The 17639-nt window shown below is 35.9% G+C and overlaps 3 protein-coding genes and 1 non-coding gene across 6 annotated transcripts; 3 read left to right on the forward strand and 1 right to left on the reverse strand.

The window, feature by feature from the left end:
• Positions 1 to 500: 500 nt before the first annotated feature.
• Positions 501 to 7743, forward strand: LOC114415313 (probable pectin methyltransferase QUA2). 3 transcript variants are annotated; one of them, XM_028379937.1, is made up of 9 exons: positions 501 to 973; positions 1629 to 2481; positions 2573 to 2705; positions 3309 to 3549; positions 4848 to 5061; positions 5226 to 5401; positions 5531 to 5834; positions 6065 to 6203; positions 7017 to 7743. In XM_028379937.1, the coding sequence occupies exons 2-9, from the start codon at positions 1775 to 1777 to the stop codon at positions 7173 to 7175; spliced, it is 2073 nt and encodes a 690-aa protein (XP_028235738.1). In that variant the 5' UTR covers positions 501 to 973; positions 1629 to 1774; the 3' UTR covers positions 7176 to 7743. The 3 variants fall into 3 exon arrangements, with proteins under 3 accessions (XP_028235738.1, XP_028235739.1, XP_028235740.1); XM_028379938.1 differs by having other exon boundaries at positions 501 to 827; XM_028379939.1 differs by lacking the exon at positions 501 to 973 and adding an exon at positions 1176 to 1391.
• A 1516-nt stretch (positions 7744 to 9259) lies between these two features.
• TRNAY-GUA lies at positions 9260 to 9347 on the forward strand. Its single transcript is given in 2 exon segments — positions 9260 to 9296; positions 9312 to 9347. It is a non-coding gene; the product is annotated as a tRNA-Tyr (tRNA).
• LOC114415316 (protein WHAT'S THIS FACTOR 1 homolog, chloroplastic-like) lies at positions 9278 to 11087 on the forward strand. Its single transcript, XM_028379941.1, has one exon. It carries the CDS (start codon positions 9448 to 9450, stop codon positions 10639 to 10641), a length of 1194 nt encoding a protein of 397 aa, XP_028235742.1. The 5' UTR covers positions 9278 to 9447; the 3' UTR covers positions 10642 to 11087.
• Positions 11088 to 11939: 852 nt separating this feature from the next.
• On the reverse strand, positions 11940 to 15794 carry LOC114415314. The gene is made up of 5 exons (XM_028379940.1): positions 15395 to 15794; positions 14719 to 15110; positions 13133 to 14468; positions 12883 to 13029; positions 11940 to 12770 (listed from the first exon to the last, which is right to left on the reverse strand). The coding sequence occupies exons 2-5, from the start codon at positions 14770 to 14772 to the stop codon at positions 12289 to 12291; spliced, it is 2019 nt and encodes a 672-aa protein (XP_028235741.1). The 5' UTR covers positions 14773 to 15110; positions 15395 to 15794; the 3' UTR covers positions 11940 to 12288.
• Between the last annotated feature and the right edge of the window lie 1845 nt (positions 15795 to 17639).

Consider the following 17639-nt stretch of genomic DNA (forward strand, 5'->3'; position numbering starts at 1 on the left):
TGGATGACACACATAAAAAAAATCATTATACTGAACACAAAAAGGCTATTTAATAAATTTATTAAAATGCGTATTTCAATAATATATTTGTTAATTATGTACCAAAAAAATACTACAGTACTATATTTGTTACTAATGAAAACCATCGTTAATGTTAACAAGATCCATAAGGTATCATGTGGGGCTGGGATTAATTGCCTACAAATTCCACAAGTTGAGTGCAAACTTTTATTAGGATACGACGTGATTAGCAGGAAAGATTTCCCGTAGAAGATTAATTAGGATCCCTTTTTAGGTAGCTTCCTAGTTCCCACTTTTTCTTCTGTTCTGCGCGGATAATTAATACAGGTTAATCTATCATAGTACTAGTAACATCTTACACTATATACTTATTTACTGCTCGCCATAATTAATAGAATTAATAAATAAACAAACATGTCATATTTTAAAACCATCATTTCATTATTAAATATTACTACTAGTTATGTATTTCTTGAAATATTGGCCTGGGGGGTAGTGTCACGAGTCACGATCGGATCAGTACAAAATCTGGTTGCTTATGCTATGTATATGTTCATATTTGTTTCATAATCAGAGTTAACATTGGAAGCAGCGAGTGTGTGTGAGAGAAAGATACCCATTACAAATTACAATACAGAGAAGCCATTACCAAAGCGAAATCTAAAACCAGAGGGGACAGAGATACAAAAGGGAGTGTGCACCAAAGCAATAAAACAAAAGTGTCTATAAAATTCATCCTGGTTTCTCTGGATTCTTAATTTTCTTTTCTTCTTTGTTGTGTTGTTGTTGCCCTCAACAAGAAGGAGGTACTTGTCATTGCATCTTCGAAAGCTCTTCTTCCTTTTCTCATTCCCTTTGATCTGAAGCCTCTCCCCAATCTTTCGCTCTTTCGTGTTGCTTCCTGCATTGATCTAAATGGGATTTTGTTTTTCCTTTCTCAATTTCCATTGGGGTACGTCAATTTCGTTTTTTCTTTTCATTTTTGTTTTTCTTAAAAAAAAGAAAGAAAAGAAAATGAGCTTGCGCTTTTTCTTATGACTCGTGTCTTGGTTTCGATTGGGATGGGCAAAGATGGTGATTCTTTTCACTTTTTTTACGAAAATTACCGTTAACTATTTGTGATTCGGTTCTGGATTGCGATTTGGTAACACATTGACGGTGTTTTTTTCTTTCAAAAAGGAAAATGAGCTTAGGCTTTAATGAGGGTCTAGTTAATGTTGATGGAAGTAGCTGCAAGTGATTTAACTGTTTGTTGTGTTATCCACCAACCTATGTTCTTCTCTACTTCAACTTTAACTTCTTCGAATCTTGTTCTTTCCGACTTCAGACTTGTAATTGCCACTCAAGTTTTTTTTCTTTCTTTCTTTGGGGTATAATTTAAATCTTTTGTTGTTACTAAGCATTTCAATATTGGGTCGGTGATGGATCTGGTGGTGTGAACTGTGAATGCGTGGATTAATTGATTAAGGGTCTACCTTTCTCTATTCACATATTTTTTATTCTCTCAATAGGAAGTTAGTTTTGTTTAATTTGCTGGATTGGTGTTTTAAATTACTGCTTTTTTTTCTATTTTGAATGAACACCATCATTTTCCTTTTTGATGTTAGGTTTGTGTTTGCTGAATTGGAGGGAGATTCACTCAATGATTTTCTCTACACCAATTTGAATGATGTTGGAATAACGAACTTGGATTGGTTTTTGGGTGTATTCATAGAGGATTTGCACTTTAAGCATTGAGCTTATTGGTTAGAGAATGTCCAGACCTCTGCACAGAGGGGTATCTATTCGGATCCCTGATAGCAACAACAATGACTTATGGGACTCTCAATCCAAAGATAAATCAGAAAAGGAAGGTTTGGATAGAAGAGGTTCCTCTGGTCACCCCTCACCCTTGAGGTCTCCCTTTAGGTTGCTTTTTTCGGATAATTCTAATTCCAAATACGGCATCAGTGAGAATGGTTTCTCATCTGATCCCTTCATTATTGGCACTCCAAGAAGTAGGCTCAAGTTGGTTCTTCTTTTCTTGAGGTTTAGTTTAGTGTTTATAGTTATTCTTGCTCTTGCTGGATCTTTTTGGTGGACAATATCGATTTCAACTGCATCAAGAGGTCACATTTACCATGGTTATAGAAGACTCCAAGAGAAACTTGTATCTGACCTGTTGGATATTGGGGAGATTTCTTATGCTCCCTCAAGGCTGAAAGAATTGGAATTCTGTTCTGAGGAGTTTGAAAATTATGTTCCTTGCTTTAATGTTTCTGACAATCTAGCTCTTGGTTTTTCTGATGGAAATGAGTTTGACCGGCAATGTCGTCATGAGCTCAGGCAAAATTGTTTAGTTCTCTCTCCACCAAATTACAAGATTCCTCTTAGGTGGCCTACTGGAAGGGATATTATCTGGATTGCTAATACTAAAATCACTGCACAGGAGGTTCTTTCTTCTGGAAGCTTTACCAAAAGGTGAGTGAGTGATATACTTCTCCCCTAGTTGCTGTCATACTTTGAGCTATTGTTTCATCTTAAAGTTTTCATGTATTTTATTTGGTTACAGGATGATGATGCTTGATGAAGAGCAAATTTCCTTTCGTTCAGCCTCTCTCATGTTTGATGGTGTTGAAGACTACTCACATCAAATCGCAGAAATGATTGGACTCAGAAATGAATCTAGCTTCATACAAGCTGGGGTAAATGAATATTTATTCTCCATTGAAAATGGTGTAGTTAAGGATTTTTTGTGGTGGCCCTCATCAATTATAGTCATATTCCACTAATTCAGTGCATGCTAGTTATAAAATTTAGCATTCTTAAATTCATCTACTTTGCTTAATTTTGATAAATGGGTGGGCATCTGCATTGGCTTAACTTCATTGCTTACTCTAATAGTGCTGATATTAAAATAGATATCATCCTTAAACTATCTTGAAGGTATTTTCTTCGAACAATGAATAAAATCTGAATATTTTCTCTTTCCTTGAAATGTTAACCATATTTATATCTGAACTGTTCTAAGCATGTACCTTGCTCTACAATGATACAATTATTTGTCTTTAAGTGCCAGAAAATCCCATGGGATTATTGAGTAAGTTTGTCGACATCTTTGGCTAAGCAGCATCTCCTCATCTACTTGGTGGGTAATTATATCAATTTTTTTGTACCCTGCATTTGGAGGGTTTTGTGATAGATTTTCTGATAGGTTATGGTGGTACTGAATGTGAACTTAGTTCTTAAAGTTTGTTCCTTGCCTAAAATGTTCTTTGATTAATCATGTTGGCATTCTAAATATACAGGTTAGAACCATACTGGACATTGGCTGTGGTTACGGTAGCTTTGGAGCACACCTCTTTCAGAGTCAGCTTTTAACTATGTGCATTGCAAGCTATGAGCCTTCTGGCAGTCAAGTTCAGCTTACACTTGAGAGGGGTCTTCCTGCTATGGTTGCTTCTTTCACTTCAAAACAATTGCCTTACCCATCTCTCTCCTTTGACATGTTGCATTGTGCAAGATGTGGCATTGATTGGGACCGAAAAGGTATATTTGAAAACCTCCTCCTCCTACTATCTATAAGGTCAATGTGATTCTGTCATTCTATGCATTTATTTGACAACTCCAAACAAGATGTTGGATTATGAATGTCATTGGAAGGAGAAATTAGATACCAGAAAATAAGAAATAATATTTGTTCTTATAGACTTACAGTACTTATCCATTCTGTTTCTTCAAGTTATGTTTTTTAATTTTTACATATTCGGGAATTGAACGTTGAGGTCTGGTTGTTGTGGTATTGCATTGTTTCACAAGTGAGCTTAGACCATCCATCAACACTCTTTTGGAACCAAGGAAAATATTAACTGTTGACTGTCCTAACATTTATGGTTTTCACCTAAATAAGCTTGCTACATGGATTTTCTCATTTAGATCTAAGTGATTTTTTAATTGCAATGCATTCATTCTTAGGTTCTTTAATTGAAATTTTGGACACAGTTTTATTTGATGATTTATGTCAATTGGCTGTTCCCTCTGGTGTTGTATTTTTTTCCCCATCAAGCATATGCCTACATCACTGTTTGGGAACCAAGAAAAAATATTGATAGATTATAGTAGTTATCTGGGCTTCTATGTTCTTTCTGGTTGTTTCAACTAACCCAATACGTTTTTCCCATTTTGATTAAAAATATCGCTCTATCCATTTATGTCACCTGCATTGAAAATCTTCCATGTGAGATGCCTGAAAGTCTCGTCATACATTCCCTTTTTGTTTTCTGATGTAATTCTACTTTTGAACTCCACAATTTTTTTTTTGGGGGAAGGGGGGGCCGGGGGGGGATTGTATGCTGTACACTTTTGGGAAAAAAAAGAAATTCAGTTCTTTCTTACAGGAAGTTTCCCAAAGTTAAAGTAGCTTATTGATTGTCTTCTGCCAAAGTCAACCTAAACATAGTATTTGATTTTTTTTTCTGTTAAGTATTTATTGAGAAAATCACTCATCATTGATTGCATATGGGTTTCCTGTTTACTCAAAATTCATTAGATTAGAATTAATATAAAATATTACACCCATCGTCTAACTGAAAACCTACTAAAAGCAAAATATATGCATACCTTTTATGTTTATTTACCTAGTCATTGAATTATCCAACAAACTGGAGTTAACTTGTTGAAGTATTTCTCTTATGTCTGCATGAATTTCATCCATCAAGTTGCCTCTATTTCATATTATTATTCCCTTTTCAAAGTTTAAACTCAAGAATTTGAAAATTTACTTCTGATCTTTAAAACCATAGCTTTAATTGTTCTGCATTTATTAACATTCATATTACATGGTATAGATGGCATTCTCATGATTGAAGCTGATAGACTTTTACGACCGGGGGGCTACTTTGTCTGGACTTCACCACTTACAAATGCTCGTGACAAAGACAGTCAGAAAAGATGGAAGATCATACAAAGTTTTGCTGAAAACCTTTGCTGGGATATGCTGTCTCAGCAAGATGAAACTGTTGTATGGAAGAAAACTATTAAAAGGAATTGCTATAGTTCAAGGTAGCACCTCTGTGACATGTATTGATGAAAATGTATTTCACTTTGTACATCCTGGAAAGAGACATCTAGTAACTAGGATCTGTGTTATATGAATATACATTTGTATACTACATAAAATTTTATAAATGTCCCTGATAATTAGCATTTCCTCTCTGTATTTTCAGAAAGAATAGTTCTCCCCCTCCTTTATGTGGCAAAGGCTATGATGTGGAGTCTCCGTATTATCGAGAACTGCAAAACTGCATAGGAGGAACACATAGCAGCCGCTGGATTTCTGTCAAAGAGAGGCAAACTTGGCCTTCCAGAGATCACTTGAACAAGAAGGAGCTTGCAATCTTTGGTAATTGTTATACTCTTTAACATTTATTTATAGATTTCTCTTAATAGAAGGATTTCATTGTACTGTATCACTGAATGAAATCTCCTTTCTAGTAGGTTATCTTAATATCTATATATTTACTTGCAATAGGGCTGCAATCTGATGAATTTGCTGAAGACTCTGAAAGCTGGAAAGCAGCAGTTCGTAATTATTGGTCTCTTCTGTCACCTTTAATATTTTCTGATCATCCTAAGAGACCTGGTGATGAGGACCCTCCACCACCTTATAACATGCTAAGAAATGTACTAGACATGAATGCTCATGTCGGTGGTTTTAATTCTGCATTGGTGCAAGCTGGAAAATCCTTATGGGTAATGAATGTGGTCCCTCTGAGTGGACTCAACTATCTTCCCTTGATCCAGGACCGAGGTTATGTTGGCGTTTTGCACGATTGGTATTTTAACCTCCTTTCTCTTATTTTAGAATTTCATGATTCTTTGTTTGCCTTTTTGTTTCTTTTTTTTTTTTTTTTTGCTTGGCTGAATGTAAATTCTCAGCCATCTGCTAAATTCTTTATTCCTTACCTTGTTCAATTTTGTTTTAATGTCTTGATACCTTCCAAACATATAGAATTATTGATTTCCTTATGTAAAATATTAGCATTTATGTCTTGATACCTTCTAGGTGTGAGGCCTTCCCAACGTATCCTAGAACCTATGACTTGGTGCATGCAGCTGGACTTTTATCCCTTGAATTTGCTCAGCAGCGCAGATGTACCATGCTTGACATCTTCATTGAAATTGACAGGTTACTCCGTCCAGAGGTATGTAAAAATACTTTGGGCTTTACTTTTTTATTTTTTTATTTACCTCTTACATTTTTGTGTTTTCCTACTTGCTTCATTTGATGTTACAAGGTATAAATATATAAAACTATGAGCTTAAGTGCAGCCATTTTTATTCAACACTCATTGGAGTAAGGATAACCTTTTCAAAACCTTAACTAAACTCTTAACAGAAGGAGTCTCTAGATTTCACTTTGGTGAAGCTTTATTGTCATGCAGTAATGTAATATATTCTGTCTGTTTCTTTATTGGATCAAAGCATAATGCCCTGGATTTGAGCATATAATCTAATAATACTAACAGGATAGTAAAAGTTGCTGGATATTAATTTTGTGGAAGATTACACACTTGTACATATGAACTTACCTCCAGTTTGCCTAATATTGTATTCATTCATGACCTTACGTTTGTAGCCCTGCCTGTTTTAAACCTCATTAAGGTTTTCCTTTTCTTGAGCAATGAAGCTAGCTTTAAAAATTTACTATGTCATGTAGTTTGTACTCTAAAATGTCCTGTACTTCTAGGAGTTGATCTTTGCTGTCAACATTGAGACGCAGTAGAAAGTTAGATTTTTTTTTTTCTCTCAGTGAAAGCAGAAAGCTAAAATGGCTTCTTTTATGTGCTTAGGGTGAAAAATAAAATAAAATAAACACACCTTACTTCCTAGCAAAGCATCATGCAATAGAGAAATGTTAGATTTGCAGGAGGTTTTCACCAGATAGCTACTTCCCTCCGAATTGATATATTATAGGTCTTTGTCTTTTGATATGCTAACGATGGCCATGATTGCAGGGTTGGATTATAATTCGTGACATAGTTCCTTTAATAGAGTCAGCCAGAGCTCTAACAACAAGGCTAAAATGGGATGCGCGAGTTGTAGAAATAGAAAGTGACAGCGATCAAAGACTCCTGATCTGTCAAAAACCTTTATTTAAGAGACAAGCAAATTAATTCATTCATGCCCTGAAGAAATTAGACCATAATATTCATATATTCATTTTCATAATGTTCATTTATTATCATAATGCTCCGCCATAGAAAGTGGGGATTGAAAATTTTGGACAGAAAAAGAAAGCCGGAACAAAAACAATAGAGGAAAGAGTGAATTCTCGTCAATGATACCACCACAACTCCTATGTAGCCGTAAGGCATATACATAGGGCCTTGCAACTATCAAACGAGGAGTAGAGCAGAACAGAGGAAGAAGTATACTGGTAGATTTCATTTTTCATGTGATGTCTGATTGCAGTTACACAGACACATGAGGATTAAGATTGGGAAAGATGGTGATAGAATAAGTTATATATTTATGTTTTGTTTGCTGTAGTGTATAAAATGCTCAGCGGTTAATGCCCCCCCCCCCCCCCCCCCCATATTCGTATAGAAGAATTATTTTTCTGCTCTCATTGATTTCATGGGTTCTTTAATATCTCCTGTAATGTAACGGCCCGGCAAAACTATATTTTGATAAATCTTGTCAATGTTTATAACGTGAAATCAAAAGTCACATTCTCCATCAGCCAGTGTAAAATTACCTGACCTCTGGTTGGATGTACTGACACTGATTAATTGGAATAAACAAACGTAACGCAGAAATCTAGCGGTTTGAATTAGCTGGTTGTGTGTTCCGAGTGCACAATAATATAATTGATACCTGCAGTCATCTTTCCCTACTTTGAGAATTTAGCTTTTCTTTTCACCTAAAAATCTTTAAAACTGCGTGAGAAGCAAGGAACTGTTTACGATTAGAATTTGTTAAGGACTACTGTAATTCTCATGATTTAGTTGTGTTTAAAGCAGTTTACAATCAAAAGAGTTTTTTTTTTATTTGGAATAAAAAATATTTGTTTTCTCCAAAATAATGAGATCCAAACAAGTTAAACTAGTCTGAGGAGACGATTACAACATATGATGTGGGCTTACCCTTTTTCTGGCTTTGCCGAATTCTCAAGTTAATTTCAAGAAATTTTCCATTTGACTTCAAAAATTTAGTCTATTGAATTAAAGACTAAAAAAGATATAGAAGCAAATTTTCCATTGTCACTTTGACACATTAAATAAGTTAGTCATTACTTGAATTAAACACTAACGGCAAATTTGTTGTGAATTATGCTAAATACAAAAGCGTGCTTGGAAGAAGGTGTGACTTCCTCTTGACAAAGTGCATGTCTCGTTATGTTTTTTAAATGCCTGTCTTTGTGTCTTTTTTACATCAAAAAGATATAGAAGCAAATATTATATAACTAATGTTGATCTTCTACAACTTAAAATCAAACAAATTGAAGCTTGTTCGAGATATATATGAACGTATTTACAATAAAAATTAATTGGAGTACTGATAGTTGATTACAATTTCAAATATATAGGTTTTAGCATAATTGCTTATTGTTTTTACCATGTTCCACCTCGTCCGATCTTAAGTTAGTAAGTAAATAATAAAGTTCTAGTAAAGTTAGAATACAGACACACCTGTAGTGTACCCGTGAATTTATAATGTTAGAATATGTCAGTTTGTGTATTTTGGAATAGGAAATAACCTAATTGTGAGTTAATGTGATAGGTTGTTGAATGATTATCATCCACTAATATCTCAAATAACTGAGTTGTAGGCTTGACCAGCACTGCTAATTCAACTAAAACATAATGATGGTAGAGTTACATAGTTGTCAGACAAGTGGATGCTATCACTTGTAAACACTTTGACATTCAAGTTATGCAACCAAACAGAGAACTTAAAAACTAAAAGAGCGTACCTTTAGAAGAAAAAAAATCCCTTATTGAAAAAATGGTTAACCAATTATGAAATGTGTCTTTTATCTCACTTGAAGGGATATGATTCTTATTAATTTTCAGACTTAAAATGTCAAGATATCTTCAGAATGCTTGTTATTTAAAAATGTTATTTAAGAATACAAAAATATATACGTTGTAGTTGCTAAGGTAAATTAAAAACTTGAAAAGAAATGAAAATATAGATAAACATGACACATAAAAAAGTGTTTATAGATATTATTTTGTGCAACCATGTAATATATCCGACCTTAGCTCAGTTGGTAGAGCGGAGGACTGTAGTTGGTAACACCAGGTATCCTTAGGTCGCTGGTTCGAATCCGGCAGGTCGGAAGTTTTTTTTTCTCAACTTTTTTTTTCCCAAATCACATATGCTGTTTGATCAACATCCCCTATATATAGCATCGATGATGGATGCTTCTCGTTGAGATTCATGGCTTGGCGCTTCTTCTCCTTCCTCTCTAAAACCCTAAACCCTAACCCCTCTTCCTCCTCAACCCCATTCTCCACCTCCTTCCTTGTCACCAAAACCCCCAAAATATTCAAGAAAAAACTCAAACCCAAGCCCAGCCCGCGCACCACCCCGGTCCGAACCGAACCGAAGCGCATCCCCCACTTCGAGCGCATTCTCCACCGCGACGCCCTCCTCCGCTTCGTGACCCGCTCTAAGCAGTTCCTCTCCGCCCAGCCGGAGCACGTCCTGCGCCTCGACGACGCCGGCAAGCTCCACCGCGAGCTCGGCTTCCCGCGCGGCCGCAAGGTCTCCCGCTTCATCCAGCGCCACCCCCTCCTCTTCCAGACCTACCGCCACACCGACGCCAAAACATGGCTAGGGTTCACCGACCTTATGGACGACCTCCTCGCAGAGGAACGCTCCCTCATGGACACTTTAGAACTCAACCGAGTCGAGAAGGTTCGGAAGCTGCTCATGATGTCATCGCGCAACCGCATCCCCCTCAGCAAGATCCACCACTGCAGAACCCTATTCGGCATCCCCGACGATTTCCGCGATAGGGTTTCCAAATACCCTAATTTTTTCAGAATCGTGGTCGAAAACGACGGGAGGAGGGTGCTCGAGTTGGTGAACTGGGACCCACTCTTGGCAGTGAGTGCCTTGGAGAAAGAGTTCGTTGTTGACGAGGATTCCGCGAAGAGGAAGTTTAGGTTTCCGGTGAAGTATGGGAAGGATTTGGATTTAGAATTGGATGATAGTAGGAAGCTTAATTTGCTCAACGCGCTTCCTTTGGTGTCTCCGTATTCGGATGGGAGTAAGATTGATGGGTGGACGTTGGAGGCGGAGAAGTATAGAGTTGGGGTGATTCATGAGTTCTTGAGCTTGACGTTGGAGAAGAGGGCGTCGATTCATCACCTTGTGGAATTTAAGGAGGAGTTTAGTTTGACCAAGCATACTTATCAGATGCTTCGGAAGCAGCCGCAAGTGTTTTACTTGGCTGGAACTGAGATGAATTGGGGTGTCTTCTTGAAGGATGCTTATGATGGGAATGGAGATTTGATTGAGAAGGACCCCCAGGCTGTGTTTAATGAGAAGCTTTATAAGTATGCTCAGGTGGATCAGATGGAACCCAGGTGTGATGATGATGGGGTGGAAGAGCAGCATTTGACTTGAATTTTTGGGTAACTTGTGTTGTGTTTCCCGGGAAGAGAAGTCAGAAATGTGTTTCATGAGAAAAAATACAACGGTTTTGAAAGTTGAGGAAAGAAACAGCAATTGGAGCTGCCTTCAATTTAACTATTAAAGGGTGCTCTGAAACAGAAATCAAATGGTTTTCTGATAATGAAATGCTAAAGGAAGAAAAAGGTTTCTTTTGATGATTCAATCTATGTGTATGCTCGTGATTGGCTTCACGGGTCCTCTTTCATTCTAAGGAGGAATAAAGAAGATTGGAAGGTCATAGGTGGCAAGGATATAAACGATCAAGTATTAGAATCATAATAGAGAAACAATTGTATTGTTCCTACTCATGTAAGAAAAAAAAAATTAACATAGCAAAGCTTCTTTGTTTCCTTTAGTAAGAAATCAAATAACTTAATAATGAAACTTCTTGTTATCCATACGATTATCTTGGGTAATAGTGATTCTTGCATACATAAACCATGTAATACCCAATAAGCAATGTGGGTGAGTAATTGTCTATCAATGAAAAGTGAAACTGATCTCATTTTGAAATGGTTATGGAAATCTCAAGTGGTCAAGTACGTTAGTTGTCAACAAAATTCCGACAAAAGAACTGCTAGGAACCCATCTTTTTCTGCATATATTCAATATTGTAGAGCTCTGGTTTGTATGAAAACTTCTTTAATTAAGTAGTGTCTCACTTCCCCCCTTCCCTTCCCTTCTCTTCCCTTTTTTTCTGAGGCTGTAATTAGCCTGTTTACAAGTTTTAGTCCTTAGCCAGGCTACCTTATTCAATTTTAGGAGTCAAATTCTGTGTTTGGTAGATCATTTTTTTCGTACTGAATTTTGAAAAACTTGGCCACTAGAGGTATTTATCTTTATTAGCAACCACGAAAATCCACTTTCAAGTATCAAATTGTGCAGTAGAAGTTCGATCATTGTGAAGAGCAGTGGCCTAAAAGAAATTATGTAAAGCACACTTTGATGTTTATGGATCAATATATGAAAAAGGCATTGCCGAAAAGCTTATCCACATTGAGTTTACCAACAAGATGAAAATTCACAAATTTTCAAATATTATTCAATTGAAGTATATCGGTAAGGATATAAGCAACGGAAGTTAGTAGTACAATGCAACAAATGATTGTTCTATCTTTTTTTTATTTGATTTCTAAGTTCTAACTAGTATACTCATTGTTTCAGTTTTACTGAATGTGCTTGTCAGAGTATTCCTTGCATTGGCAAGAATAACAGGCGTGTGTCTTCATTCGTAGTTTGAATCATAGTGATGATATGCAAAAAGATGAGTATAGTAGTATAGTTCAATGGAGGAGCTTGAACACAAGTTTTCAGCATTGTCAAGTTCCACACATTAAAATTGGAGATGATGAAGACTGCATTACATCAAGTCTTAAACCAAGAGACTCTCATAATCTCATTGACTAGAGCAGTCTCCTTTATGGCATATAATCAAACACCCATGATAACTAACAGGTTGAAATTGAAACAAACATAACCAAACCTTATTCTACAGGGTGGGTTACAGGTTTAAGCAAATATTGGGTAAAAACAAGTTTGAAAAATACTCCACTTTATCAAGTCTTATAAATACTGATGAATTGCACCTTTTACAGACATCTAATGATGTTTAGTTCGGCTCCTTGACCTGTTCCTGCTTTTCTGGGAAACACTAGCACTGCTTCTATGCACACTGGAGGAACTTGACCCTCCTTGGCCACCACCTTTCTTTAGTGCTCTTCTGTAGGAGTTCCGGCTGCTGTTCCCAAGTGCAGCTTTGGCAACACTATCAGTGAGTATTTCTCGTCCCCTTTGAGGCTTGATAGATTGCTTGTTCAGGTACACAAGCTTTGGAAGAAGACCACAAACTACTTTGCGCAGCTGGTCATCACTGATGTTGCTTTGAATTGGATTTCCAAGCAGATTCAGGGCCTGAAGTGAGTTGTAGTTAGCCACCAGCTGGCCCAATGCTTTTGTTGTTGAAATCTTGTTAAAGCTCAAGTCCAGAACTGTTAGCTTTAATAACCTGTGTAGCCCCTCAACATCACTTATCTTGTTTCCCGCGAGATATAGCTCTTTGATTAGGGTACAATTTGATAACCCTGATAAAACACAGTGGATAATTGTATTGTATTTATAGAAAATACTGCACGAAGGATAAGAAATTCCAGAAGTAAAAACCTCCATTGAGCATTAACCAATATAGAAACTAACCTTGTCCAATTCTTGAAATGCGATTATAACTTAAGTCAAGTACCCGCAGCCGGGTTAATTCTCTGAGGCCCTCAATGGTGCTGATTTTGTTTCTTGACAGATTCAGAGTATGAAGACCCTTTGGGAGAAATCCAGGTGTGATGTGAACTACAAATCAATGAAAAGGAGAGCCAATCAGTTGATCTAGTTAGTATTATTATTATTAGCTGATGTTTTTAAGGGTAACATTCTTCTCTCTGACATGTTATACCTATGAGATTGCTTGACAAATTGACAGAGCGGAGAGTGGAGAAGTGTGAAATAGATGGGATGGCTTTTATACCAATGCCTGATATATGAGCTGCAGTTGAGGCTGGGTTCAGGGACTGAACCACACTATTGGCATTCAATATCTCTTTTGAAAGATTGGCATCTGGATGTCGAACAGACTGAGCTGTGCTTGAGGATGCTATGAATTGTGGGATAGCATCAGGAGAAGGTGGGAAGGCAATGGTTCCAATATTGTCATCATCAAAATCATCCTCAGGAGGTGGCTGCTGAATTTCGAGATCTTTCACCCACTCATCCACTCTGCTAAAGGAGGATGATTCTGTTGAGAAAGCCACCCATTGGTTTTGTGGCCAAAAACCAAAATTCTCTTTTTGAAATCTGCTCCACCTTTGCTTATCAATATTTCCATCATCGCAGCTGTTGTGAAAGTATTCCCCATAAGATGAGCTGGGTGAGGGCAATTCCACATGTCTCAATGCCTTGCCATGTTTTGCTTCAAGAGTGTCTGAAGAGTACCCACATTGACTCTTTAAAGCAGCACTTGCAGGATGTATTGTTTTCAGTTTGCCTAATTGCATTCTATGTATATTCCTGTGGCTCCAGAGGAACAACTTCCACCACAATCTTTTACTTCTAGAAGGGAGAACTTGACTTGAGGAATGCTTTTTCAACATCACTCTATCAGCACTGCCGTGAGTCATCACTGACCTGGGGCTTTCTAGATTAACCATCTGATATGCTGATAACCCCTGCAAATTCTCAAAAGACTGTGACTTTGAAGACGGAAAGAGATGAGAAGTCTTCCTTAGTACATCCCTTCTTTCCAGGTCAGAGCAGGAACGCTTGAGCTTAGGAGAAGCGCAAAAGTCAGCCTTGCCAATCCCAGGATCACTAACATGTCCACTTTGGATTATATCATCACTCTTTTTGCTGTATTTATGGTCTCTGTCTTCTAATTGAATGTTAGCTTGGTGTTCATATAAACTGGGGTATTTTATCTCTTCACTTGATGGATGATATCTTCCTTGGATCGCAGCAGCTTCGTGGACTTGGAGATCAAAATCAGAGAGCTCCCTCTTGATGGAAGGAGACTCCTCATGCTCATCTTCCCCTTCATAAGCTTCCTCCACTTCAGTCTTCACAGGACTCTCGAGACTCATAACCCTCACATTGCCCCTTGAATTCTTCTGCACACCACTGGGTACTGTAACATCAACGGTGGCCGGCTTCAAATCACGACTCTCTGATGAAATCTTTGGGTGTAGTACTTCACCAAGTTGGGTATTAAGGTCCCCTGTGGAAGACTGTTCAGTACCCTGAAGAAGCAAACAAAGCAGATAAATTATATGGTTCATTACACCACAAAAAGCAGGTAAACAGCTGGGAGATGTTTTCTCATCCTCTTCTTTTGTTCTGTGTTCCTAGTTCAAGGGGGTCAGTTATCTTAAGTGGTGAGGCGTGAGTTTGGTGTGAATTTCTGTTTTCTTTTGTTTCTTTTAAAAACCAAAAAACAGTTTTTGAAAATAGAAATCAAATACACACTCAATATGACTACATATTTGTTACCTTGTTTTTCTCTCTCTTCCCAGTCAAAAAAGAGAGACACCTACACAAGACCATGGCAGAAGATAAAGCTTGTGCTGAGTCGAGTCCTTTTTAGTCAATCTCCTTTGCGCTTTCAAACTTTGTACTGGTCTATATACAAATCCTATTCCCTTTCACATCTTGACTGACTCAATTATATCATAGCAAGAGTGACTGAGAAGTTAGCCATAATCGGTGGGAAGGCACAGAACAAGAGATGGGAGCCTGTCCTGACAAAACTGCGAACCACAACAGCAAGGACGAACACCTGCTACAGTTGGGGAAGATATGACTAGAGAGTTGGCCAGAGTTGTTGTATATATCTACACCGCAGCTCTTCAAAGCTCCACGAATATTTGTCTCTGGAAACAGACCTATACAGTGGAAGAAAACCAACCAGTCATTCAGAATTCAGATAAATAAAAACAAAATATGCCAAGGAAGTAAGACCTGCAGTACACGAATAAATTCTTTCAAAAACTATTCATATGTTGTGACATCTAGAGCTTGCAACCCATACTCATGCTGCATCGATCAAATAAGAATATATACTGTTTTGATGGGTATGCTAGGAATTCAAGAATTCGTGCAGAATTTAAACAGCAGAGAAGAAGACACATGGCGATTGTTTGAGGGGTCAGAGGGAACAAGAACTAACCTGACCAAAATGAAAACGGCTCGAGATTGTAACACAGACACTGTCCCACGCATATAAAGAGGGAACATTTGTCGTCAAAAGGCGAACCTTGTGAAGGAGATCTGTTGTGGTTGTGCTGAGTAATTCTTAAAAGAACAAAACTGTGTTGTGTGTAGTTGTTGGAGGGATATTATTAAATGTTGGGTGTTGGTAGAATTTGTTCTGAAAAAACAATGAAATTATGAAAGAGAAACGCGCAATCAACACGGTGTATCAGTGATTATGCTAATTTCTCCAATGAGGCTGTGACCAAGGCGTGCCCACTGCATGTGCTTCTTCAAAACCACAGTACGACAGGCAAGGATAAAATAAACATATAAGAATATAGTAAGCGTTAAATGATTATAAGGTGACAGTGTAACCAACAGAGTTATTGGTTATAATTTGAATCTCTTAAATAAGATTTAGGTTTGAGTCTGGATAAAAAAAACAGGAAGTGAAAGTCGACAAAAATTAATCATTTTAAAGTTTGTAGATATTATATACAATATCAATAAACAAAATATACGTTAATAATGTAGCATATTTAGTTTTATGCTATATAATTTATAGTTGAAGGATACTAGAAAATCATTTCACTTTCATTACATAACTTTTTCTCTCATATAATAGGACTTTTCATATTATTATATTTTCTCTTTTTTCATTCACATATATTCATATGGATTGTGAGTGATGAATACCAATATTATAATTTACACAAAAAATATTGGATCGCCCAACTGTCAATATTAATATCATTTTCTTTATGGAGTAGCTCTCGCATTCCTCACCACAATTTTATTTTTTATTTTTTGTGTAGGACTTAACTTCCCCTTATTCTACGCATAAACTTTAACGACCCTCAATTATTTTTCTGTCTTTTTAAAAATTTAAACAATGCCGTGTTTCATTACATGTTTTGACAATGATTGTTCTAGAAAATTTAATTGCTTTTCATTTTTTTAAATAAATTCCCTTAAACCTTTTAGTTTCTTTTAAAATTTCAAAATAAATTAGTCGAAACAGGTATTTTGTATTTCTTTTCATTTTAATTTATCACATCAATAAAAATGCAACGCTAATTTGCTTTTTCATTTTATAACTAATAAATTTATTACTCTTCTACTTATATATTATAAATTAGAATTTACAATTTAGAGAGTAAAACTTCTACTCTTAGTTTCTCAGTTAAATATTTTTAACATTTTTTCTCTTTTATTTAGAAATATGTTTTACATAATTCTCTTGTAAGACAAACATTATCTCTTTCCACTATCTCAATTTATTTTTTATCTTTATCTCTAAATTAAATGTTAATAGTTTTATTTAAAATTATAAATAGTTGAAAATTATCTTATATAGTAAAAAAATAACTTAAATTGTTGATTATAAATTAAAAGATATATACTATTTATTATGAATTTTAATTTACTCTATAAAACATGTTTATCTTGTTCACTGATATTAAAATACTAATTATAATAATTATTCAAATCATAATTATAGATGAAGGGAAAACTTCATATAAACGTAAAAAAAAATAATAAAAAAATCAGGATGCACTTATGATGGTAATTTTAATAAAATGTTAAGATAAAGAATGATTTTAAATGATTTAAAGTAACAAAATTCTATTCAAAAAGTATTTATGATAGTTTGATGAAACATTTATTTAATAAATTTTTCTACTTTTAAATATTTAGAAATGGTGTTAAAAAGATTAAATTAAAAGATCAATCATTTTTTTTATTGAAATGCAAGAGAAACTAAATTTAATTTATGCTATGAATAATTTATTTGGTAAAATATAGTAAGTTTACTTAGGGGTTTTTGGATGATTTTATGATTTGTTTGTGGCAGGGCTTCATGGTTGGCCTTAAGGAAGAGAATAGTTGGGTGTATGTGTAAAAATTGAGCCTTATTGAAAAACCTTTAAAGCCCTTCCTTCCCTGAGTCTTACAAATCAACAAAATTGTGAGTCTTACACTTCCTTGAATCCTTCCTTACACTCTAAAGCTTCGGAGAGAATTCATTGTAATGGTAGGTATGATTACTCAAAGTCAAAAATCTACTTCCCTTATGATAAAAAAAAACTTACCATGGATTCTCTCCGGTGGATTCTCCTAGCTAACAAGTGTTTTTATCTTAAGGGGCGAACCTAAGATGATCACTCAAAGTCAAAAAATTACTTGGAGTAAGAATGTGCAAAAACACTATGCACGAT

The sequence above is a fragment of the Glycine soja genome, chromosome 6 (genome assembly GCF_004193775.1).
Source record: "Glycine soja cultivar W05 chromosome 6, ASM419377v2, whole genome shotgun sequence".
Classification (NCBI taxonomy): Eukaryota; Viridiplantae; Streptophyta; class Magnoliopsida; order Fabales; family Fabaceae; genus Glycine; species Glycine soja.